Below are 25,912 nucleotides of genomic sequence, written 5' to 3' on the forward strand. Positions count from 1 at the left end.
CATGTTGTTGCAAAACGGTCATCAAAGAACTATTGATTTTACTGAATTTTAAAATTGTTTGCCTATGATTTATCGTACTTTCTTGTAGTTTCCATTTATCAATGAAATTAGTAAATATTGCAACATACAAAAAGGATATTACATCACAAACCTACGTATACATTATGCAGTAAGAATGGTCAATTAACTGTCTATTTCGATCAGCAATCGTTTGGGACAAGCGTTATTTACCGAGAAACTAGTTTTATTTTCTCTCACTCGTAAGTATTATTGAGATTAGGTTGTGCTGTAAAGCCATTTCATTAAGTATTATGTCTGATTGAGCATCAAGCAATTTGATGAATCGTTAAGCGAGCTATCGCGGTTTTGTTGTCAGCCGAGCTCTTTTTAAATTGAGCCTATTGATTGGAGGTTCGAGTAGTACCAAACTTGACTTACCCTCTCCATATGGCCTCCACTAACGACCTCCGGCGTGTTAACGCAAACCACCCTTTTCAGGCGCAGTTTGTTAACGTGGAAGGCTGAACCGTAGCAGTACATCAGCACCATCGTTGTAGGGAAATAAAAACAACAGCACGCAAGAATCCTGAAAATAAGGAAGAACGCAATAAATTTTCGTTCCTTTATACGAAGCAATTTTTCAAAAATGAGAAAGGATAAATAGAGTAAGAGGGATAGGTATAACGACACGAGTAAACATGGATAAGGCGAATAAATTGAAGCCAAAGGAGAGGAAAAACTATAATAGATAGATTAAACCTTACCTTAGCTTGTTTAATTTATGGTACAAGAGCGATATTTACAATTTAGTACACAACACTGTACTTAGTAAACCAATTGTCAAGTTAGCTAATATTTTTAATGATTATTATCATGAATTTAAAAAATACCGAAGGGAAGCCCTGGCGAAGAAAGGGTCGCAGGCAAGGAGACCAGAGCCGTTAAAGTAGTAACCACCTCTTGGTAGTACGAGAGCACCAAAAATTGCCACGCTTGCTATCCAAGTAGTTGACATCACTGCCACGCAACCCTGCCGCATGTAATACTGCGTCACATACACAAAAAATAATCATTCTTTTTTTTCTTTTTGAGCATATATGATTATACATGCGATTATGTTTAACCTCTTAATCTACGATTTACTTTCGAGAATTTTGGGCCGAAAACGTAAACAAGCTTGCGCAACCTTCGAGCCATTCGCACGACTTGTGTAGCACGTACTACGGGCTATGTCCGTAATATTTACGTTTGGTCCGATCATCGTACTACGAGCTATGCCCGTAGTTGTAGGTTAAGGGGTTAATAGGTTGAACAATTATAAATTTATGCAGCGAAAAATCTGTTTCGCGCGTCTAGCTGAAATACGGAAAGAAAAGTTGGAGTAGTAGAAAATATATAATATGTGTAATTTACATTGGCTTTTATCTGTAAATATGAAGAAGAAAATATTACATTTTTCTGAATATAATAATACCGTGACTGAGTAGTAATAGTTATACACTTCATATTAACCACCCTGTATATAAATAATACAATATGTACAGAGAACTTGGAAATTCGTGAGATGCATGTGTATCAAAGTAATTCCTGATTAATGTTCAATTCTACTTTTTCGAGAACTAAATTACTTTCAAAAGACCTGTTCATAACGTGGATAAAGTTTCGTAATTATCTCGTGTTTGTGTTGACACATTTCCATTGAATTTCTTTGTCCGCGAAAGGGTTAAAACTGAAACGAATCGGACGAGATATAATTTTAAATTAACGAGACAGTTGTTAAATTGACAGAGTTTTGACGAAAAAATTTTATTTTATATATATATTTATTTGTTTTTATACGTAGGATAGTGGTTTGCTGATTATTCCCGCCTATTCAGTTTGGAATTATTCCTAAAAAGTGTGCACTTGACAAGTTTCCAAACTCGATTTAACGACGATTGGAATAGAAAAATTTTATTGTATATTTTCAATTTATTTTTACAAACACCCTACCCTACGTTTTTTCTTAAAAGAAATACGATGTAAGTTGTTATTTCGGATAGTGTTAAATAATTTTCATGTACACTTAAAAATATGTATGTATACTTAAAACAATGAAAAAGAGCAACTGCTTGTATTGTACTTCAAATTGTTACCGAGAAATTATTTTGAACCAACGCTATCCGTTACAGGAAGCAAGTAGTGATAATCAATATTTAGCCCACCATAAGCAATCTGAGTCTCTGACAAACTTTCAAATTTTATTTTCAACTTATTTAATAAAACTTCCAAACATTTGACGTAATGAATGATTTTATGACATAGTGGAAACATTCATAAGTATCCCACAATTTTTTTCAATTTTGATTTTCCAAGGTTTATGAAACCTGGAAGAGGAAAGAAATAAAAATTGAATATAACCAAATCAATTTGTTTAATGTGAAAAAGTATATTTAATTTTGTTAATTTTATTTACGCTGTTTTTATTTATTTTATTAATATAATGCATATATACACGACAAATTTTTCAATATGAATTTCCTTTTTTCTCTAAATTAAATTTTTTAGGAAAGAGATGGTATTCCATGCACTTTCAGCTTATTTTTTTACCTCTCCTTTCTACACGCTATACGTATAAAATTTTCGACCGTAGCAACTCGTGTCTTTATTAGAATAGTCACAAACTGACCTCTAAAAGCAAGCCGATATTTTCAGCAAACGTGTAACAGTACCGATGGTCGGAAATTAGTAACTAACATAGAAAAGCACTCGAACCGACTGCTCGAGAAATTAACCACAGTACGTACCAATGCCCTATTAATATCCACTCCATTTAAGCTAATTTTCGAAAGTAATCCAAGCGATAGATCATCGTTCCCTGAGCTTACAATTCAGAGTCACAAAGTGAAATAATTAGGTATCATTCTGGTGACAAAAAATTTATTTCTTACGATAAATCTAATTGCAAATACATTGAATCTACAAAATAATAACCCATCTATTTTTTATGTAGTTATTTTACATTTACATCTGTTATCAAAGAGTCGATAACCGAAAATAATTTTGAAAGAAATGTATTACTTTCAATGTATAGTTATTTATATATCATTTATTATAATATCGGCGAATTCAAACCAATTTGCACAAATTACAAAATATAGAGATATTTTTGCACGTATCGGCTGTAAAAAGGGTTCGTATCGAGGAAATGTATTAAATTTGTAATAATAATAATGTACACGGTTCTGAAAGGAGGTGGAACACACATTTCATGGCATACCAAAATTCGTGTGATATGTACATATCATTAATCGAACAAATTCATTAATATGCTTACGGTCAATATTTGGCTCGATCGAAATCAGTTCTGTATGCGTATCATTTGTGAAAGTTTGTCGTTTCAAATTATTTAATGTTTCGTTGAAAGCTACACGTTAAACAATATGGAACTTTGAACAAATTCTTGTATAAGAAATACAAAACAATTATAGAAACTCGTAGTTCGCTACAGATTTTCATCTTCCTTCGTTCGCAATGTTATTACTAACTTGATCTTGCAGTAAACTTACTTCTATGTATGTAGTTCTACGAATTAGCTATGATTGCAGATCCAAGAACTTTGCCAATAAATGTTAACACGTACTTCCAACTACGGCGAAACTATGAAACAGTTTCTATTAGTTAAAATCAACCGCCATCGAAATAAACTTCTATTCAAATTACCATTCAAATGAACTGTTTGTTTAATTTATCGCTGTAAAACGTTTTTAATCGCATATTTACTTAAGGAAGTCAGTTTTATCCAAAAATGACCCCTGATTTTTCTACTCTTTGATATTGTAACAACAAAGTTATGAAACAAAAAATAGAAATAAACTATTCATAATACTATAGACGAAGTTACCGGTAAGCATTTATAATAATATTACAATTTTCTTTATTTGCTACATTAATTATAGTATAGTAGTTTAATTTAGTATATTTATTTAGTATATTAATTTTAAGGATTTGTAACATCATTTCAACTTACACGATACATAGGAAACTGAATTTTCAACTCAAACACGGAAAAATGATAGCAGAGATTCAAAATTGTCTTGCTTCAGTTAAAATTAAACTACCGCAAATTAAGCAATTATTATTATATCCTGCATGTATATTTCTTTTATTTATCGTATTGTTCTTTGAAAATATTTCATAAGCAAATGTAATATCGACAAAAGAAAAGCCTTTTAATTTTAATTAAGAAATCCCATGCACCTTACGTCAAATATTCAAAAATAATGTATAATGTGTATTAAAAAAAAATCAACAGAGTTAAAATCAAATCAAATCTGATCAGATGAGGTAAAAAATATGTTAAAAGAAACTTAGAATTGTTTCTAGACTTTGAAGATATCAATTTGAATATGCGTATAATAATATGCAATATACTCTACTATTCATTTTATTACGCGGATATAATTAATATTCCTAATTAATTAAAAACATAACCGGACAAAGTAACAATATTACGATATATGAAATTGCTGTTACGTTTGTAAAACCGACGTTATTTCTCCCCTGATCCAATAATGCATAAATATGTTATCGCTATTGTTTATATTAATCATGAAAATTGAAGTTTTTCACAATGTTATTGAAATTTTGCAAGTGGAATCAGGAAGAAACATCGACTATTATTTTGATCAAACTAGAAAAGAGGACAGTAGAAATCGATGAACATTCAATTGGCGGAAAATTACGGAGTGAATAGTCTACGAGAGTCAGCAAATTGTCAGATTACGTTCTTCGTCTGATTCATCTTTTATATTAAAACATCTTTTTGGATCAATTAAACATAAAGTTAAATTATTCCGAATTTTCGTAAGTTCCTTGAACTGTATTTTTGTGCCTTAATATATATAAACTTACAACTAATGTACATATCTCTAGAGATTATATGAGAAAAGAAATAATAGTATAAATATGAGAAAATTACATTTTTTCTTAATCTTATTTAATATTCTGATTATTTGTGTATATTATTAGATGTTGTGATTAGCTGTGTAATTTGTAGCAAATTTTTTCTACCTTAATATGTGGCATTTAATAGGTGGTATGGACTGGCCAAATTCAAAGTTCGGAGAAATATTTCATATACGCCAACTTAATAGTGTAGATTGTGTGTGCACAGGTTGTAATACACCCTAGGGAATGAATTCCACTCAAATATATGCACTATATAATAAGCAACATGTATCTTTTCTGTCCTTTTAGCTCACCTTACTACATATTCATTACATCAGTAATTTCAATGAATAATCACAGTATGCATAGAAATGTAAATACTCGTACATTTCTTTACACGTATACTGCCTTTAGATACAAATATTCGATACTGTCTTATGCTTAAATAACTTACCGTTAAAAACTTCCCTCCCATGTAAAAAACATTTGCAATAAAATGTATCAATTTATCTTTATTTAACGCATCGATGTAACCATATTCAAATAAACAAATGGGAAAAATCTTCAATTAAAAATAACCATGACGATTCCCTTGAAAATACATCGCAAACTCGTTGGATTAATTGGAAATCCTATATAATAGTTATTTATAAATATCCCTATATAATAATCATAAAATAGAGAAGTGTAGCCATACTGAAGCAAACAGATATTAATAATAACCATAACGGGTTCCCAAAGTGAAAATATTTCACACAGCTCTTGAGTTAAGTTGGGTCTTATAGGACCAGATCTATTTTATGTACACAATAACTCAGATAACGGAATATGATATCGGATAGTAAGCATAATATAATTTTCGACATAGGAGAATGAAAAATATTTCCGAGTTTTATGATCTGATGTAAAATTCGAGAAGACGAGATATTTTTGTGCGAGCAAGTCGCGTTGTTTTAAAGGCGAACTCGATTGTCTTGAAGGATCCCTCGGATACGACGCTTTTCATTGCGAACGAGTTCGACAGTCGAGTAAAAGTGGGAAAGCCGGCGATTTGGCTGCTCGACAAAAAGCTGAGAGATAACGCTTGCGGGGAGGAGTCATTCAACGGGTTACCTCGCATAAAAAAAGGGAACGAAACTGTCGTGAAATCGATTCGCTGTACATTTGTTCGTATACTGTGTCGGCTTAGCTTTTTTTCTCTCTCCTAAAAAACGAAGAAACCGATGATGTGCATTTCATACGTCTATATCTATGTATGTGGCTATGTAATAAATTCGTTCTTTAGAAAAATATCAAAGATCGTTATTCTTATATAACATGTATATTTAATTATTAGTGTGTACTGGTACGTAACACTGAGCAAAAGTTTCCATTTACAATAGATATCTCGGAATGACAATTAGTCATATTTTTAGAATGTAATATCCACAAGCTGAATGTAGAAAAGATTCTTTAGACGTTCTCTTCATGATATATTACTCTTTTGTAGCTTACCCTGAAATTCATATTTTCTTCGAGCTATTTCATTATTCAAATATCAAACGAGATAATCTTCCATTTTCAATAATCATATTATTAACCACGTCGATGATACAGATTTTCTCACGGCGTCCCACGCGTGCAGGCAACATGTTATTTGAGGATAATTGAAATGAAAGCAATTCCAAGAGCAAATACTGTTATGTACAAATTCGGTTTCATTGTTTATGACTTTCAAATGTATGCCAAATATGATATTTAAAATTCAAATAAATATTGAAATCCAAATTATTTGCTACTTTATTTGAGAGCGGTAACTATGTTAAAATATTATTTGGTATTAAGACAAAATGTAAATACACTTCTCGTGTTATCTAGAGAATAAAAATAATATATTTGAAATACATTATTCATTACTTCAAATAGTTATTTTTTATTTTTGTTTCAAATAAAATTTGGCCAATCTGACGAATACATACGTATGTATTATATCTTTAAAGTTTAGGACAGTAAGCTAATATAAATAAGTACATTTTATTATATTTGTACGTATCTAAATAAAAGATTGTATATGTGTGTCTAGCAAGGAAGGACATTAGAATGAATGCAGAATCCAATACAAAGCGTAGTAATCCTATTTTGAGAAGTAAATAAAAGCGAAGAAAATAGAAAAGAGAATACAAGCGACACTCTGAAACTGAGATTCTCGAGGGATCAACTATAGTGTACACCACGGTGTATGAGATTCTTCGACTGAGCGCGCCTCTTGTACATATCCGTGTATTCTCAACAAATCCACTTATTCGTGCCAAACTTTGCGTGTAAAACTTCACAGCACGCTTCAATTGTTTGATACAATACAATTTTCAAATTATCTTTAGCCAAGGATCTTTATTCACGTTCCGTGATATTTGTTGAATATAATTTTTATACATTCAATTGAAACTCTCAACTTCGTAAAAACAATTTAAAGAAACTTGGCAGTGCATGAACCGATTTTAAAGTAGTACCTTTATTCAAGTTCTATATTTAATATTCTGTTGAATATTTAATAATATTGAATCCAACTATTTATATATAAATATGCATAATACCAGGTATAAGCTAATACACTACTTCCAAATTAATCATTTTCGAAAGTTGGTAATTTAATTAGAAAAAAAGAAGAACAGGTAACACCAAGGTAACAGGTAACAGAATACCAAGCAATTATTTACGTTTCCATGTGTGATCAAAGTTTGTAGACAATATGCAAGACATGTTATTAAAATACAAAGTAACTGATAATTATTTAAACTTCGATAATTTTGAGGATTGAGTCTTAAAGCTTTGAAAGTTGTCCGGCCCAAAGGCTTGGTATTTAACATAAAATTAAACTTTAAAGTTTCAAACACTTAAGCTTTATACACCGCCACTTTTGGTATCTTATTACAGTACTTGATATTATATTACACGTTCTTATATTTCATCGTTGCATTATTCTAACTGCAGTGTCTAACATAAAATGCATATGGTTTACAGTTTGCCAGATGAATAAAAGTTTTAAATGAATAATCCCCGACGATTTCAAAAAACTATCAAGTGTAACAATTCAGAACTGTAAGTAAGTACGAAAGTAAGGAATGGCGTCTGTTATTACTTCCCTCCTCTTAACCAGTGCCTGGTAACCACTAGTAACCGCAGGAAAGTGGATAGCGCGGTCGAATATACGGCTAAACCGAAGGAAACCACTGAAAAGATTACGTGTCGTGGACGAACTTACAGCTGAACTGCAAGAGCAATTGCTATGCTAAGAGGCAGGAGATCGTGGATGAATTTACAGCTAAATTCTAAGAAGCCATTGAATGTACTGATGAAATAAAACAGGAGAATTTCTAGTACAAAATGCTAGCAGCACTGTCAAAAGACTAAAGAAAAAAAAAGTAAACAAGATCTGGTAACATAATTATTAGACTACGGATATTTATGCGAATTCGTGTTTTTATAAGGACAAATGAAGAAACATTTGTTTTACTTACTAAACGTTATAACAGGTACTAATCTTTGCATATTCTATGTATGTACTTTTGCGTGTTATGCACATTTTGTGGATTTTGCAGTTTTAAATTTCTTATAGGTATATAAAAAAATCACAGTGTAATAATTACGTATATAATAAATAAGTCGTATGATAAAACATCTTTTCAAAGTAAATATTCACAATTTGCTCGATATCCACGCAGGCAAATGGCGTGGAACTTACGAGATTATGGAAAATAAAATACTTCACTACCGTAAAGTGGGTCGCCAAATTCACAAACACCGAAAAAGTTCAGCATTATGATTTTGTTGTTAAAAATCAACGGCGCGTCTATACAGAGAAACGCTAGCACCCGGGAAGCGTTATTTGAAATTATAAATCGTCTCGTACATCTCGTCGCTGGTGAACAACTATCAGCTTTACTTCAAGTGATAGAGGATTAAGTGGCTTCAGAGACCCTATCTGTGCACGAGACACTGACTCTGACTACTGAGGTAAATGGATGGCAATAATAAACTTTAGTTAAAGGACTGTGATGAATAGTACAATACTAATCCTAAAATCTTCCAAGTGAAACCATTGTATATAGTTTCTAATAGAAAAATATAATATTACAGTCCTTGGACTGTGAAGTTAACATTATTGCATTTTTGGGATTACTATTAGATAATTATTTCAAAGATATGTAATGAAATTGTTATTATTATGCAGCATCTGTTGTTTCACTTTTGCGCTAAAGCTTCTCATGAAACATTAAACGTCGTTTACGCTTGCTGAAACAAGAATGATAATGAGATATAAAAATTCGAGAAAAGTTAAGAAGAAGATATCCTGATTATCACACAAGGTATCTTGGGTGCTTACGTAGAAAAGTCAATAGATGATCAATCGGAATAACTATAATCGTGGAAAATTTATTCTATCAATTCTGAATCTGTCACTATCGCCCGGCTATACTTCAAGCTGTTCCAAAGTTATGATAGATATGATAGAATGGTTGTTATCCTTTTCCTGAAAGTGAGGTTTCTCGGTGATCTCAAGACATTTTTTTAATATCTATCGATAACTTTTAAAAATACATTGCCAGCGAGTTTTCTACGTTAATTTAAATAATAAATATGGATGGAAAAAGAAGAAACTCGGTTAAAACGATTTCTGACAAAATATACAAAATTTTAATGTATTCTAGAAGATCTTAGTATGATATATCGTGTATGACAATCTCCTTCTTTCTACAACTCTCAGTCGCAGATTTTGCAAGATATCAAAATAAATTGACAGCATCGATATATCAATTTTAGCGTGGTCCCATGCTTGAAAATTTTGGAATATTGGATTGACACGTTTATTTATTTGTACATATTCATCTCTCGATTATAGAAATGTTTACTATTAAATTATGGAAAACAATTTCAACTGTTTTCAGTACTACATATTTCCATTTTGAAATGTTTTATCTACATAAATTATGTATAATTGAAAATTATACTCGTATATTTAACTTCCATTGTTATTTATAAATTAATTAATAAAATGTAAGATTGAAATAAAGAACTGTGTGAACATATAATATATATATACAGGATGGTCTTTAGAATTATAGATGAAGAAAAATGTGTTTCATAACTTTCTCGACCTCATCTTTTATAGTGATTTCAATCCATCAAAAAATAAATCGTAAAAAACAAGTTCTCTTGAATAAGGAGAAACATATATGAATGATCGTTAAAATGTACCAGAAAAAGAGCTAATTGTATAGATACTAAATGACATAAAAAGTGAAATGTAGATAAATAGACAACTTTTTTTAAGATATACGATGACAACAAGAAAGATACTTATTAGATTTCACATTTTCAGAATTCTTCAAGTACATTTTCCTATTATCCTATCTTATTTTGCACACTATTAATTGATTAAATTATTACGGATTAAAACGATTATCTAAAGGTCAAGAAATATGAAAGTTGGAAAATAAGAAAACATTCAGATATGTATTTTTCAAGATAATAGCGTAAAAGGTGATTTAAAAAATTTTACCTTTTTAGATGTGTGTTTATGATAATGATGCGGGTGTAGCATACAAACGTAACGATCAATTGCCATACAGACGAGGATAACAGCGCTCTGCTGAGTTAAAGCTCCTCTAAGAAGTGCCTGAAACAATAAAATTTTCACAATTGTAAACAAATCCCTCCAAATTTCAATTGATATTCATTTAAATTACAAAGACAAGATGTTACGTATTAGCAAATACGAAAACAAATATACTCCATCGTTCTTTTCTTTTTTGTTTGGAAACCGTATTCAAATCGTAAATCAATATGGAATACAATTCAAGTAGTACAACTTAACGTTGCGTTGGTCAGCCATTTACAACTCGACGATGTAATCAATTCCCTGATACAATTGTCGATTGAATTCTGCTTCGAAAGCAATCTTCTGATTCTATTTCACGCGCGCACTTTTCTATTCACGTTTCACTTTTGTATTCTAGCAATCTAGCATGGTTCTAGCATGATTTTTCGCTTTTGGTCTACATTCTACACTTGATCATATTTTTCCCACTTATACCAATACTGGATTGAATATATTATATTTATTACAAAAGGTCCACAATTTTCACCAATATACTGAACATTTAAAGGTAAATAATATTTGTGATTAATCTTTTCATTAACGAGCTTGATTAACGTTAACAGGTCGTTTACAATTACAAAAAAGTCAGAGTCACAGAAATGCGGATGAGAGTATATACACACTCAAAAGCTCAAGCTAGTAGAAAAATCTGACAAAGGGAACCTTTTATCTAAACCAAGCTTGTCACGGGTCTTTACTCGTACGTGCATTTTTCAAGCTGTCTGAACAAATACAGATCGGCGAACAGAGACAGCACGTATCCGCGGGCAACTGTCACACTCCGTGAATACGGAGATCAACCGCACTAATAAAGATAAGCAGCACCTAGCGAAAAAACATATCTTACAACTGAACTGCGGATTTTTATCAATTTATAGAGAATCTGAAGAAACAAAATTCCACGCATTGCACATTTCTCAAAAATATGAAAAAAACCCAGTCCGCTTATACCGTTTCTTGTTACACTTTCCAAATCCTCCTGAGGTGATGGGCGTGATAGGTGCAGAAGAATCACTCGGATATATTTAACAATGAATATTTATTAACATATATTGTACGTGTATACTTATGCGTAGAATGCGCGATTATTATTATCGGTTCGCGGTTACAAGTTCGAACTCGGAGCGATACGCTTCGATGTGCGATTCGAGTTGGAGGATGATTGTCGGAGATGTCGAGAAACTCGGATCAGTTATTACTGCCTACTACCAACGGACAATTCGAACGGGCGTCTCACGACTCGTCTAACGACTCACTTTCCGTCACGATGATGCTGCTTAGGAAAACTATAATTGAGTGTGTTTAAGGATACGATATCATCGGATTCGTTGAGGAAAGCGTTGGTTCGGAAAGTGAGGCAAATGGACATCGCTGTTAATTGGCTAAATTTTGAGTTGGTGCTTGGAAAAGGATGTTGACCACCCTTGAGAGAAAGTTACTAACGGGAAGCGTCGTACGTGAGAAAAGCAGATTTCCAGTATCTTCCCGTAGTGGGTGGTATGTATAGGGACTGTTAAGACAAAGATTATTTGTCATTTTGGAGGACCTTAGTTAAATAAATCCTAAGATTTATAGTGGATTCTTAGGCTAACTGAAAATATTCTGTAAGAATCTATCGATATCTGGCAATCATATTGTCCGAAGGATAGGGTGTCTTGTCTTTCTGTAGCGAGCCACGGGACAGAAACCGTTGGAAAGTTTGCTGTCGAGTACCGCTACACTCCTATGCACTAGCTGAGACGTTTCACGCAACTGTACCCAAACACGCTTTTAGGGGCAATATTATAAAAATCATATTTTGCAAGTTCTTTACGTACGCGCGAAGCATTCTTTGTGTACCAACAGAGCTTAAGCGGGTTAAAGAAGATCTCCCGCTTGAAGTCAAAATGTCTAGTTTCGAATGTGATGTGCCAAAGGCGACACAACGTGATTCGATGAATCAGTGACGCTGGTGTATCCATAAAGTAGCGACCACGAAGAAAGGAGTTAGGGGACGAGAGACGTCAGAGGGTAGTATACGTTTAAGATGGTTGCCATGGTGACCGTTGGCGTACAGCCAGGAAAAAGCTCTGATAATCTGGAGGGGCTAGGATCGCCCTGGCCTCGTTTCGGGCTATCCTCGAGACACTCCCGAGAGACCTTAACCGAATATTTTCACCACAAAACGAATTTACTCAATCGTTCCTCTAAGCAATTCACAGCTCTTCAATCTCTTGGTTAGTTGCTTTACCCGAACGAAAAGTCAGGTTAACTCTCATCCGATGGGGACGAAAACAGTAGGGCACGGAATTGGAAATGTATCTTTCTGACACGTGTTATCTTCATGCGCGACGTTATTATTGTTGCTGACAAGTATGCTACGTATTTATATCGTCCCTCCAAGTAATTTATAACTCTTCGATCTTTTTATTAGTTAATGTGAAAAAATCAGGTTGGTCTTTATACGACAAGGATAAAGTCTAGTAGGGTACAAAATTTGAAATGTTTCTTCCTTGCACTCTACAACTTTATATTTAACATTATTGTTACTGCTAACGAAGATAATACATGTCTATGTCGTTTCATTAATTTAAAGCAAGACTAGCATAAGTTAAACAGCAATGAATTTTGTGAATGAATTTTTTAAAACAGTTTTTGCGGGTTTCTGCTGCATTCAATATTAAAAATATTTCATAAAGCGTAGAACATATGATAGGTGAAATTCGATATTCTGAGTAGTGGGTGGTATGGAATAGCATTGAACATTCCAAGCAAAGTTCAAAGGAGGAGAACGACAGAACTTTCCAATCAATGTAACATAACAAAGTACTTGCATGTGGATTATAATTTTTTTTTAATTATTATTTAATTTATTCTTGTTTTGTTATATCTATTATTGACATCTAGATATTATAATATTTCATTGAAACCCATAATGGTAAGAGATATCAAAGTACAATTTATTCTATCCCATAAACTGTCAAAACTTTTATATCGTGATCTAAAAACGTCTGCTAGTAATTGCTATCTAAAGCTTTCCATTCGTATTCGTATTCATTCGATATTGTACAAAGTCTTTTTAGATTGGTAGCATCGCAAACCATACCTTCTGTATCACGTGAACTGAATAATTCACACGATGATTTTATGTCAGCAATAAATGTTGTCGCTTGCGTTATTGGTTCTAGGCGAGGCAATAAAGTATTTCCCTCTCAATTGTGGCATTTTCGAGATATGTATTGTACGAATGTGTCACGATACAGAATTTTCTCTTAATTTATAATACATGAAATTGAATGTAATTTAATACTTTCATGATTATGATATCAATAGCTTTTTACATTCTAATAAATTAATAAGTTATTATTTTTACAATGTTGTCAATTTCATTGTTCATCGAATTATAGGTGCTGCTAGTGTTGATTGTTGGATAGAAACGAGAATAATAGAAACGTAAAATAGTTTAGATACAGGAATGTTCACACCTTTACATACAACATTTAAGACAAAATGATATAAAATTAATATCTGTATATAAATTTATATACAACAGTTTACTGTAATTAATATGACTCATCACAAAACGTAATCAATAATTTTAGAAATATGATAACATCATAATGAAATACAGCATTACAGGGACACATTTAATGTATTGTCTGCATCGTCTGGTGCCAAGTAGTCTGGTTGTACTCCATTATAAACTCATATGTCATTTTATATGATTTTATGGAGAATTTATAATTGCATAATTTATATAACTTTATGATTTTATAATTCATATTATGTTATATACATGAATTCCTATTCGTCGCAAAACCATGGTATCTGTCAAAGTTCATGCCTTTCTGTGAAATATTATATCAGCAAGTGAACTATGAACAATATTGTGCAGCAAGTGAAATATTATATCTTTCTTTACATAAGAACTTCTTTTCCATTCTTGAAGTTTGAATGTTTAGAATAATCGACACGTGTCTTGTTTTTTAAACCAAAATGTTCCTAGTAGTATCTCTGCTCTCTCACACACACAGGATTGACAAGGCTGAAAGAGAAGTTTCAGCAGGCTCTGCGTAATTTTTATTCAGTAATATTAAACATTTGATTCAGTAATTTTATTGAGCGCAGTAATGAATATGTATTTGATCCGTTGTACTGAATTTATAATCGTTATTGGGTTATATCATGATTGAAATGATGAATGGCATTATTATATTGCATACCAATTATGGAATCATTTTTAAAAGTTATATCTTATTATTATTTATCAATAATCAAATTCGTATCTATAACACTATTTCTTCAGCGGGTTCTATTAATGAAATGTTTTATGATACACATGGTTATTATACGATTTGAATAATTTTGCAACTTTAATTAAAAAGACTAATCCTCGTGGACTGAACTAAGTGGACACTTTTTGGTCTCAAATAGAATCAAGTCGTTTGGTCCAATCAAATTTTGGTATATTTTGTTTTAAAAAGTTAAAAATTAATTCTATCCACTACTGTGCATATGCAAATAATTGTAATCGTAAGAATTAGCAATTCAATCATGTGAAATAAAGACTAATAAAAGTATAATAATAAAATAATAAAATAGCTAAACGCATGGATCTTTTCAATCTGAGAAAGTTTTATCATATAAAAAAAAAGTTTATCTAAATTTCATAGAAAAATATTCCCTGTATAGAAGAAGCTTATTTGAAAAAGTTTCTATTTTATAAGATATCAAAATACATCACTGTACATTTTTAGGTTTTCAAGACCATTTCAGTATTTTAAAGCATAAATTTTAGAAGCAAAAATACAGTAATATCTTTTGATCCGTATCATTTAAACAGATATTTAAAAAAAAAATTTAAAAGAAATATATTTTCTAGCATGGAATTTAAAACTTTACGATAATTTACGTGATAAATTATAGTGGATATGAAACCAGATGTCCATCCTTAAATCATTATTTACTACTACATTACATTACTACATTATTTAGAATCGTTGCTAAATGCCAGATGTGTAAAATAGTTGACAGTAAAATGAAGCTTATATATTAAACCGGAAAATAATATAACCGAATGTCTGATTTTACCAGGATCTTAAACTTCTCGAGTATCGAAAATACGATGCAATAAATTTCACCGTTACATTACGTCAAGCAAAGTTAAAGTAGAGGAGGAAGAAAAAGGGGAAACGAAAGCAAGATTATGATCAGGAACTTCGATAACGTGTAACTACCAACTAGTGGAAGAAATACCGGAAAAGGCACCGACTGCAGGAAGCACAGCTGCAAATTCCTGACGGTGATAATTTCCTTAGCACGGTATGAACAGGCTGCTGACATTTCCCACCCATTTTTCTTCGATTTCCGCTAGGAAATTCCCTAAGACGTAGAGGTTGGTGTACCGCGGTGTAACGTAATAAAATAAAAAAGATATATGCACAATAATTCGCACCACCTATTGAATATCGATTATCAATAGAACTAAAATATTATTGTAGTATAGGAGAAAAACCCTAGGTAATTAAGAAGGTCTACTTGATGATAAGTCATCCACGTCTGTGGAATATTTGCGTGCCACGTATACAGTGCAGTATGGAGGAAAAATCCTAGGTAATTAAGAAGGTCTACTTGACGATGGATCATCCACGTCTGTGAAACATGGGAGTGCCGGGTATACCGGAGCCATGGTATAAGAGGTAGCCGTGAGACAGTTGAGAGGGAGAGTGTTGTCAGCGTTGTCAAGGAGTATGGTCGGCGTGAAAAAGAGCCGTTGTGACGAGAGGAATGAGTGATGAATGATGATTGCGTGTATATAGGCTAACGGAGCATCATATACTTGATTTTGTGTTGGCGTGAACGATATTGAAAGAAATCATACCGTTACCAAACCTATTAGCATTATATTTTCCCACATTACCATATGATTTGACACTATATAAACTCATATTATACATGTTTTTAATCCTAAATTCCCATAACAAAAGATAATCTATATTACATTCCGCGCATTTTTCTCAGTGAATAAAGATATTAGAGTTTTTACTAATAAGCTCGTAAAACCTCACAGTTTCAAAAAATACAACAGCAGACGGATAAGAAATTTCATTTCACCCCCGTTAAAGTTTCGTAAAGTCAGCCCCGCCATTCTTTTTGTTGAGTCAGCGCGAACTGTGGTGGGCGCGATTCGAACGTTGCACGATCGATCGGTGACATATGAAAGAGCTTTCTCGCCGGCCGATATATCAATCGCTAATGTAAATTTGAATTTTTATATGTTCGATTCGGTCCTCAGAAAATTATTGCGAGTGAAATTTTTCCTGTCTTCCTCTCTCTCTGTTCACATAGTTCACATGGGCGATTATCTTTTCTTTCGATCCTTCTCTTTTTGGGAGAATTTGCATATTATAAAAATTTAAAAAAAGAATAGAAAAGTTATTGGTTGGATAATATTCTTATAGTTAATACATTTAAATTCCAGAAGTATCATATGATTCTAAGTAAAGTTCAACGTAAAAATCATAACACAGTATCCGTATTTGTATTTTTTTTTAAATTAAAGCGAAATAACAGTTTGTTACATTTACTGAAATTTCTTTAAGGTATGTTTCTATAATCTTTTTAAGTATGAGTCCTCCATGAAAATGTGTGATCTTCAGCTTAAGGCAATCCCCAAAAAGAGTTGACTCACGCTAAGCTGATGCATCATGTCTCGCACACGAAGCGTACTACTTTGTTCCAAGACCAATTTTTAGCAGATTTCCGGGGCATAAAAGTAGCTGTAAATTAAAGTTACTGGATTTTGTTCGCCGTAATTCTGTCTAGTTCAGTCACTGTTCCAAATAGAGCCGTAACTTTGACTCTCTTGAATTTCAGTTTAATTACCATTGGTTGTTAACGAAATATAATCATTCACCAAGAATTATACATATTATACCGTTAAATATTATATAAGGCGATTTAGGACAATTTTTATTCGACAAGAATTAACAATTTCAAAAACAGATTTGTTGTAAAGTAAGCATTAAAAGTAAATTTATTCTTCAAGTTCTTAAAATTTATTTTTTAAAATTCTCTAAAATTATACTTATTCGATGTTCCAAAAGTGGAATTACTTTCTTGTTACTCTAGAATTTATATAGCAGTTCCTTTTTCTATTATAAATTTCCTGGCTTTTGTTAGACATACAATTTCTAATAGTACAACTTTATTGCGTGTTCCTTACTAATGAAATCCACGTAATAAATTTTGTTTCCTACTTTTCTCATTATCTTCCTATGTTGTTTTCGTCTTTAGATACTATATACTTTTTTACTTGTTTTTGTCCTTGTCTGGTACATTTTTCTAGCTCAGTTTCATTCTTGTCTAATATATGTCTAGTATATATCTCGTCTCTATTCTCATAATCATATACCTTCTTCCGTCTCTATTTATCACGAAAAAATTTTTAAATTCACAAAATTATGGGATATTCGACGAGACAAAGAATTATATATTTTCTATAGATGAACTATATTTACGCAAAATTTAAAAAATTTTAATTTTTTGGATCCTTTAATTTTTCTTATCGACCAAGATCAATACATTCGAAAACTGAATATGCTTTTTTAATTTAAAATCTATAAGAGAGAATGAAGTAATTCCGAGAATTTTTGGGCTAGTCCCAATAGCTACTGTGGGAAATTTCCTCTGGCTCTTAACAATTTGGCTCTTAATTCTTTAGACAATTAGTCTCTCGAGTAGCAGTGCATGGGCGCCTGCGAAGAACCTTCGAAACCTTCTAATTTACGGCACGTATATATGCCCCAGCAACGAAAATAGTGGTTTCTTTAAAGTTTAAAGTTTCGAGACACGTACCAGTATCTTTTTTACCAATCATCAGGTCCCTCGAGTTACAACGTGAACTGTACTTGCAGCAAGTGTTAATAATATTACTCGACTTCGAAGAATATGCAAATGTGGACAAAATGAAATTAAGACCAAATATAAAAATACATTATAAATGGCAAATTGTTCTTGACTATCCAAATTATTACTCGATATGTACATGTTCGTTTAGAAATTATTTATTACAGAGAATAACATATATATAATATTGAAATAATAAAGAATTCGAGATATTCGTGTTGCTCGTAGCTTTTAGGCATGAATGAAGTAATACGCGTAAACATCGCGCATCATACTCCATATTCGTAACAGAAACTTCATAGAGTACTGTACAACTTGAACTCACTTGGAAAGCCTCTTCTACTTTGCTTGATGAGAGTATGTATTACATACTCTGCGCTAATGCAGAACTACTAGTTTGTTCTCTTGTGTTTACACACGAGATAGACAAACCAGGAAATTGTATTATAACAAATCTGTCAGTTTTCTTGAAGTATCCGTATCTTACGTCTTACGGCAATAATAGATAAAGCGGAACGTAAAGGGGGACTTTTGTGAATTACGCTGTCATAGAAAAATGAAGTGAAGGACGTGAAAAACAGCACCATCAATATGCTTACGAATAAAATAGAATGTCACATACATGTAGCTTTGAAACTATGTATAAAGGGTAGCCAGAATCAAAGAAGTGCGAGTGACACTTTTCTGATACAGAGGAAATTGAGTTTAAAATTCAGATGTGTTTTAAAAGTTCCAGGTAATATCGTTACGAAAATTGAATCACATTTCACATTTGTCTTTCAGTTTGAAAATTATTGAACGTAACAAATTTATTACATTTGTATTTCTTTGGCACTAAATCAATTTTTTGTTTTATGATAAAAAGGCGCAAAGAAACATGAAATAACATATTTCAGATAAAAATAATTATTAAACATTTAACTGCGTATGAAGTAACAATAATTTTAATCATCTGATTTATAGAAATCGATTATTTAGATCTATCGCACTGATACTTAATTCTACGCTATTCTCGTTTAATAATTTCTATTTTTAACACGAAAGTATTAAACATGTAACTCACATCTTTTTGTCTCTAAATGCCTCAGGTAAAGCGTGTTATTTTAAATAAGACAAGGTTGTGCTCATACATATTTCAATAGACTATCAGAAGTGACAAACATGTTATTTTATATAAAACTATTGTTCCGCTAACGGTCAACAGCTTAATGGTCAAAATGCCTATAAAGCAATAAAGTAAACAACAAAACTGTTGATCCTGACCTACACAAACTTTTCAAGCAATAAAAATGAGCATTATAACAAGTGAAATTATTGTATTATTTTTACGTAACATTTTGCCTTATTCTATACATAACAAAGTATAACAAATTATAAAAATCAAAGAAGTGTGGGAGACTTTAAAAAATAATCTTGTTCTAAACGTATATTACTATTAGATAAATAAATATTTAACAAATTTTACCGTTCAAATTCCACAATTATAATATACATAATATATATTACATGTATAATAATATTATACGTATATAAAAAACACGAATAACAAACAACGCATGCAGTTTATTATAAGCACGAATATTACCTGTATTTGACAGACGACTTCACCATATGGCCAACATCCGTAGACGGCTGGTAAGAAGCCGAATGGTGTAACCAGAAGACCAATAGCTAGGTCGTTGCTCGCCAAACTTGTAAGTAAGTACTTTGGCTGCAATAAAGTTGAAGAGAACCTGTTGATCGTTTAGATTACATTGTTGGAGTGTTATTCATTACGCAAATCAATTTTGAATGGACTTCATTGAATATCACCTCGTATCAATTGCTTCTATTTAATGTTACATTGTTAGTAAAAACTTCAACGGCACTTATTCGACAAGCTATTGATTTTTACCCCAATTACTTTGGAACTAGATCAGTATTGAAAATTCGATCACATTTCTATAGTTTCATTCGTTTTTACTACTCTCTCATCACATTTCGGATAAATGATCGTAGCACTTTTTGTTCGTTAAGAGTATACTTCAATGTCCTGCATGCGTTTCCAAGCGAGACCGAAAATGACCATTTCCTACCATCCTACTTTTCTCAGTTAGTGATTCATTGCGCGAATGCCCTACTACTGCTTGTCACTAATCATCGACGACCATTCGTTCTGTACCAACGGAACAACTGCATGGACATCCATAAAACAAACAAAAAAGATCTGGTTTTCAACACAGCCTAACAGACACATTCAAATTATGGAAAATTCTAACGTGCCCTGCAGTTGACCAGTACACCAAACAGAAGCGAAATAATGCTGTCACAAACGGCCCCTGGCTTGTGTGACATTTTTAACACTCGACACGAATGCACATATAGCATTTTTGATGGCATATGTAATAGTGAACAGCTGAATAGAATAGAATCAGAAAACATAGATTTGACGAGCAAGTGCTTGAACAAATTTACGTAGGGTGTTCCATTCTAATTTCTACACGGAAACATCTTTAAATCTGAAAAGTATCGAAAGGAAATGTATCAATTAATTTCGATCTATATTATTAAAATTCATATGACAAATATAAATATTTGTGTCATAATGGAAGATGCTTCGTAAGTTTCGAAATGATCTTTGGTAAATATCGTATTGTCATAAATGAAAAAAAAAGATTCTTTGAGAAGATGAAACAGTAATTTTAAATTATTTTATGTTTACTATATACACTATTTACTATAAATATAGTTATATAGCATATATACTATATTTTATTTTTATGAACGGCTATAAAGATACTTGATATCATTTTATACGTGTTATTTCTTAGAAAGTATTAATTTCTAGAATTTTGATAATTTGGAAAAATATTGATTAATTTAAAATAAATAATATTATATCTAACAGCAAGAGATTTTTCTAAGAGATGTTGTCGTATAATTTTTCAATAAACTTATTTTGTACTATCATTTTTAGCATTTCAAATAATTTATACGTTCATTATACACTTTTAGCTTTCTTTAACTGCTCATTCCAAATCCATTCTACAGGCATTTTATTCACATACATTCAACTTAGGACTCGATTTATAGAGCATTCCTAAAAAATTGGTAAATTAGGAAAAAATCAGTAGTACTATGAAAGGAACGTTTGAAGATTCGCTTCTACTTAACACCATATGAAAGTATCTGCTACAAATACGATTAATTTCTATTGTAAGACTACTATCATAGATTTAAGATCTGATGGTATCCCGCTGGGAGTAGTCATTAACATGTTATTTAGCAGTTAAGCTAGAAAAATTTACCAAATGTCCAGCTGGACAAGTTGTAAAATGCAAATTAAATAATAAAAAAAAAATGTAAGATCTTTACACATTTCTGTGTTATACACTCGTACATACGATAAACTACTGATATAAAAAGTCCGAAAGAAATGTACTCACCTGTGCGTGAATGTATTTGCTGTATCGTCTGCTGTTTATGACGCATATTACTAGCAGATTGGCACAAAGAATACCGAGACTGAGTGCAAGAATTAAAGCGGCGCGTAACAATTCCCCTGGGCCTGGTCCAGTCCAAGTGCCTTCGGATGTGTCTCTCCGCCAACAGCTGCTGTTGCTCAACGCAGGTGCGAGCAAGATCGTTTGCTTGTGCTCCATGTCTCTTTTCATTAACGTTTTTACTTTGAAAATTTCTATTTAATCTCCTAGCCCAGACGAGACATTCGCGTCTCGTGTGAGGCTGGGCTGGTAAACGCGTTTCCCGACAATGTTTCATCTCTGTCGCACTGCTGCCCCGACAAGGCTCGCTTCCCGACTATTTAATAATATAACTATATTAACTTTCCTCATTGTCACGAATCAAATAACTTGTGTATCACGGTAGATAAAAAACGTGTTTGACATCCACCTTTCCATTAATTTAAAATCACGAATCAATTCATATTCTTATCTTGGATTTTCGCTATAAAACTGTATTCTCAGGTGGCACATAATACCAAGGCACGATTGATTAGATTACGATTAGGGTATCTGTAACATACAGAAATAAAGTTTAGTTAGTAATTTTGTCATTTATCGTTCATACATAATTATTAAGAAGCTTCGAGTTTTTATATTGGTTAATGTTTTTTTATAGATACTAAATTAAATTTAAGTAGATTAACTGAAAAAATAAAATTTAAGCAGAGTAGATTTGTTTTATCTATTAACAGGTATAGCAAATTCGGATATTCTGTATATTTTAATAACAGCATTCTTTGTGTCTTGCATTCCCAAATTTCGCGCAAATGTATAAAAATCCATAGTTTATTTATTAAGCGTAATTATACAAGATAGTCCTAGGGAGATAGGGAATAATAGTCAAACGTAGATAGAATTGAGGTTGGTTAATGAAATATTTATAATATGACAAAAAAAAAAAAAACGATGCTTTAGCCTTCAATATCAGTCCCAATTTCGCGTCATTAAACTTTTATACATGAATAACTCTATAAGAAAAACATACATCAAACACGCGTTAATACGTGTGACATAAAGATTTGATTAATTCATTGGAATGAAGCAAAATTAAAATGAACTTCATAGAAAAATTAATTCAATTCTTTACCGCTATCAGTTTCACATTATTAAGAGTGCTGAACATTTTGAAATATAATATTAGCAGCTATTAATTACATCGATTATAAACCTATTATTATATTATATAAATTATTATGTTACACATAAACCTGTTATTATTCCTTTCGCACTACATATTTTTATTACAACTTTTTACTAAACCTTTGAACGATCTATCTTGATATATAATATTTTGCTTCATTAAAAAACAAGGTTTGGTTGTTCAATTCTGGAATATTCCCTATTATATAAGTTGCATTGCTGCTATGCAATGTAAACATTGCTTACATTTCTCGAGTAATTACTCATGGATTCAATAGAATATTTGTTAAGAATAAGCTAACAAAATTATTACAATCTATTTTCTTCACAATCACGAAAGATATAAACATAATTCTTTGTCTTTTTCTGGTAAATTCAGACTAATTTTCTTTTTTTTTTTTTTTTTTGCAAATTGGGACTAATACAGTTTGCTGCAAATCCTTCTAATTATTAAGAGATTTTCAATTTTTGTTTCAAATGATATTGTAAGTGATATTTCAAACAGTGTTTCAGACGATGTTTCAAACGCATTCATGTTTCTGACATGCGGTTCTGGCGAAGTCAATCAATTTCATTCAGTCTAGCTTCACTGAAATCCCAGAAAGATTAAGGAAAGAAATACTAAACTAGAACACTCTATATAGTTATTTCTCTTCTGTCAGAAAATGTAATATCTGTCACAATCCTTGTACTGTCGTGTGCAAAATGAAGAATATTCTCTGTGCTCGGGAATTTAGTTCCATAACATTAAACAAATATATACTTGAATAGTTATACACATAATATCAAACAGTTATTTCATGAGAAATTATATATTACACAACAACGAACGTTTATTCGGTATTTATTTAAGCTTTGACTTTTACTTGTGTATTTTCGAGCTATCGCGGAAAGACGCGCTCGCTAGAATACGCGTCAACGGGAGTCGTAAATTCACGTTACGATTGTAATAACCGACACCACGAATAGTTCGATCCCCTTATTTCGGTTAGGATGATAGGAGTAGTTGTTGTAGTATAACACTGTGATTCACAGAGTTATAAAAATATATATTTCCAACACTTTGTACAATCACACAAATTAGTAACGCCGTTGATTAAGATACAGCTAACGAAGAAAAGGATTATTCTTAGATGAGAGAATCCGTGTATATGTTGACTTTGACTGTTCGTTGGTTATGAGAACCAATATAGTTTTTTTTTTATTTATTTATTTATTGAAATTCACAATTTGTCCAATTTGGACATTTGGTGGAATTTTTTAACAGTTAGATTAGCATGTTGGTGGCTACCCCCAGCGGGGTACCATCCTCGTGTTTGCTAGGTTATGTCCTTTATAAGGTCTGCTGGGTGCTTCCTTTTTCGTCTTCTGTCCATGTTTATGGTTTTGTACGTTTCCGCAGCTAGCCGGTTTGGGTGTGTTGCTATTCTTGATTTGTATTTTTCTGAGTATCTGCTAATTTCTTCCTTCGTTCGTTCGTGAGTGCCGAGGCGTGCAGACGTATGTCCAGTGCCCTGCAAAGTCCACAAAACAGCACGTGACCATCCAGTTGCTGCTGAGTGCCGAGATGTGCAGACGTGTGTCCAGTGCCCTGTGAAGTTCACAAAACTCCACGTGACGCCCATCTGTCGAAAGCGAATCCAACTAACCTAGCCAGGGGTTAACAGCCTCTCAACTAGTTCTTTCACACTGAATTAACTAGCTCGATGATGGCTCTATCATTCCCAACAGGCTCCCCGGAGCTAAATTATAACACCGCCATTTTTCCTCGAAAGCTCGAACCAACCAAGACAAATGTAAACAAGAGTCAAACTAAACCACCAGCCAGCCAGGTGACCACCTACAATAGATTCTCAATACTGGAGTCCACGGAAGACTCCATGATTACAACCGAAAAGGTAAATCTCCATACTCAAAGAATTCCCCCTCCCCCACCGATATTCATTGACGACGTAATCGACATACAGTCAATGATTAAGACTATCGAAAAAGACATCAGCAAAGAGGACTACAAGTTAAAGATTAACAACAACCACGTGAAAATACTGCCGACCCACCCAGACGCCTATAGAAAGTTAACCAAGCTATTAAAAACGTTAAACGCTAAATTCCACACATATCAGCTCAAACAAGAAAGACCATTTCGAGTGGTGCTACGCAACATCCACCACTCAGTCGATCTAGACGAACTAAAGTGCGAACTGTTAAATCACGGCCACGAAGTAACTAACATCAGCAACATTAGGCATAGAATCACAAAAAACCCACTATCCTTATTTTTTATAGACTTAAAACAAAAAACAAACAACAAAGAAATCTACAACATCAATCGGCTGATGAACTCCATAGTTAAGTTCGAGCCACCTCTTGTAAAGAAAGAAATAATACAATGCAAAAGGTGCCAAAGGTACGGCCACACGCAGAAATACTGCAATCATAACTTCCGGTGCGTAAAATGTGCAGGTAATCACTCCACTGACCAATGCACTAAATCCCCGGAAACCCCCGCCAAGTGTATCCACTGTCAAGGAGAGCATCCTGCGAACTACAAAGGATGCTCAGCCTACAAAACACTACATAATATAAAGTATCCAAAACTGAGACCCAAGGACATAACCATACAAGAACCTAAACCCCAAAAACTCACCACACCAACAGTATCCTATGCGCAGGCAACGCAAGGAAACGTAAACAACTCGAAAACACACAGTGTACACACAGAAAATAGAATTCCCACCCAACAAAACACAGACAACTTCACCAGACTCGAAAAACTTATCGAGAAGCAAACTGAGCAAATTAACAACTTGCTGTC

The 25,912-nt window shown here is 32.5% G+C and overlaps 1 protein-coding gene across 7 annotated transcripts in view; it reads right to left on the reverse strand.

Moving 5' to 3' along the window:
* Positions 1-25,912, reverse strand: part of LOC100644710 (trace amine-associated receptor 9) — a 109,697-nt gene that overhangs the window by 46,746 nt on the left and 37,039 nt on the right. For 5 of the 7 annotated variants that reach the window (XM_048406276.1, XM_048406274.1, XM_003393231.4 and 2 more), the window contains 5 exons: positions 21,880-22,467; positions 20,040-20,165; positions 10,469-10,585; positions 891-1,045; positions 439-586 (listed from right to left, as the gene is read on the reverse strand). In XM_048406276.1, coding sequence (XP_048262233.1) covers positions 439-586; positions 891-1,045; positions 10,469-10,585; positions 20,040-20,165; positions 21,880-22,107 — 774 coding nt within the window. In that variant the 5' untranslated portion in view covers positions 22,108-22,467. The remainder of the gene's footprint in view (positions 1-438; positions 587-890; positions 1,046-10,468; positions 10,586-20,039; positions 20,166-21,879; positions 22,468-25,912) is intronic. The other 2 variants (XM_048406284.1, XM_012311437.3) reach the window with 2 other exon arrangements.

The sequence above is a fragment of the Bombus terrestris genome, chromosome 1 (genome assembly GCF_910591885.1).
Source record: "Bombus terrestris chromosome 1, iyBomTerr1.2, whole genome shotgun sequence".
Lineage (NCBI taxonomy): Eukaryota > Metazoa > Arthropoda > Insecta > Hymenoptera > Apidae > Bombus > Bombus terrestris.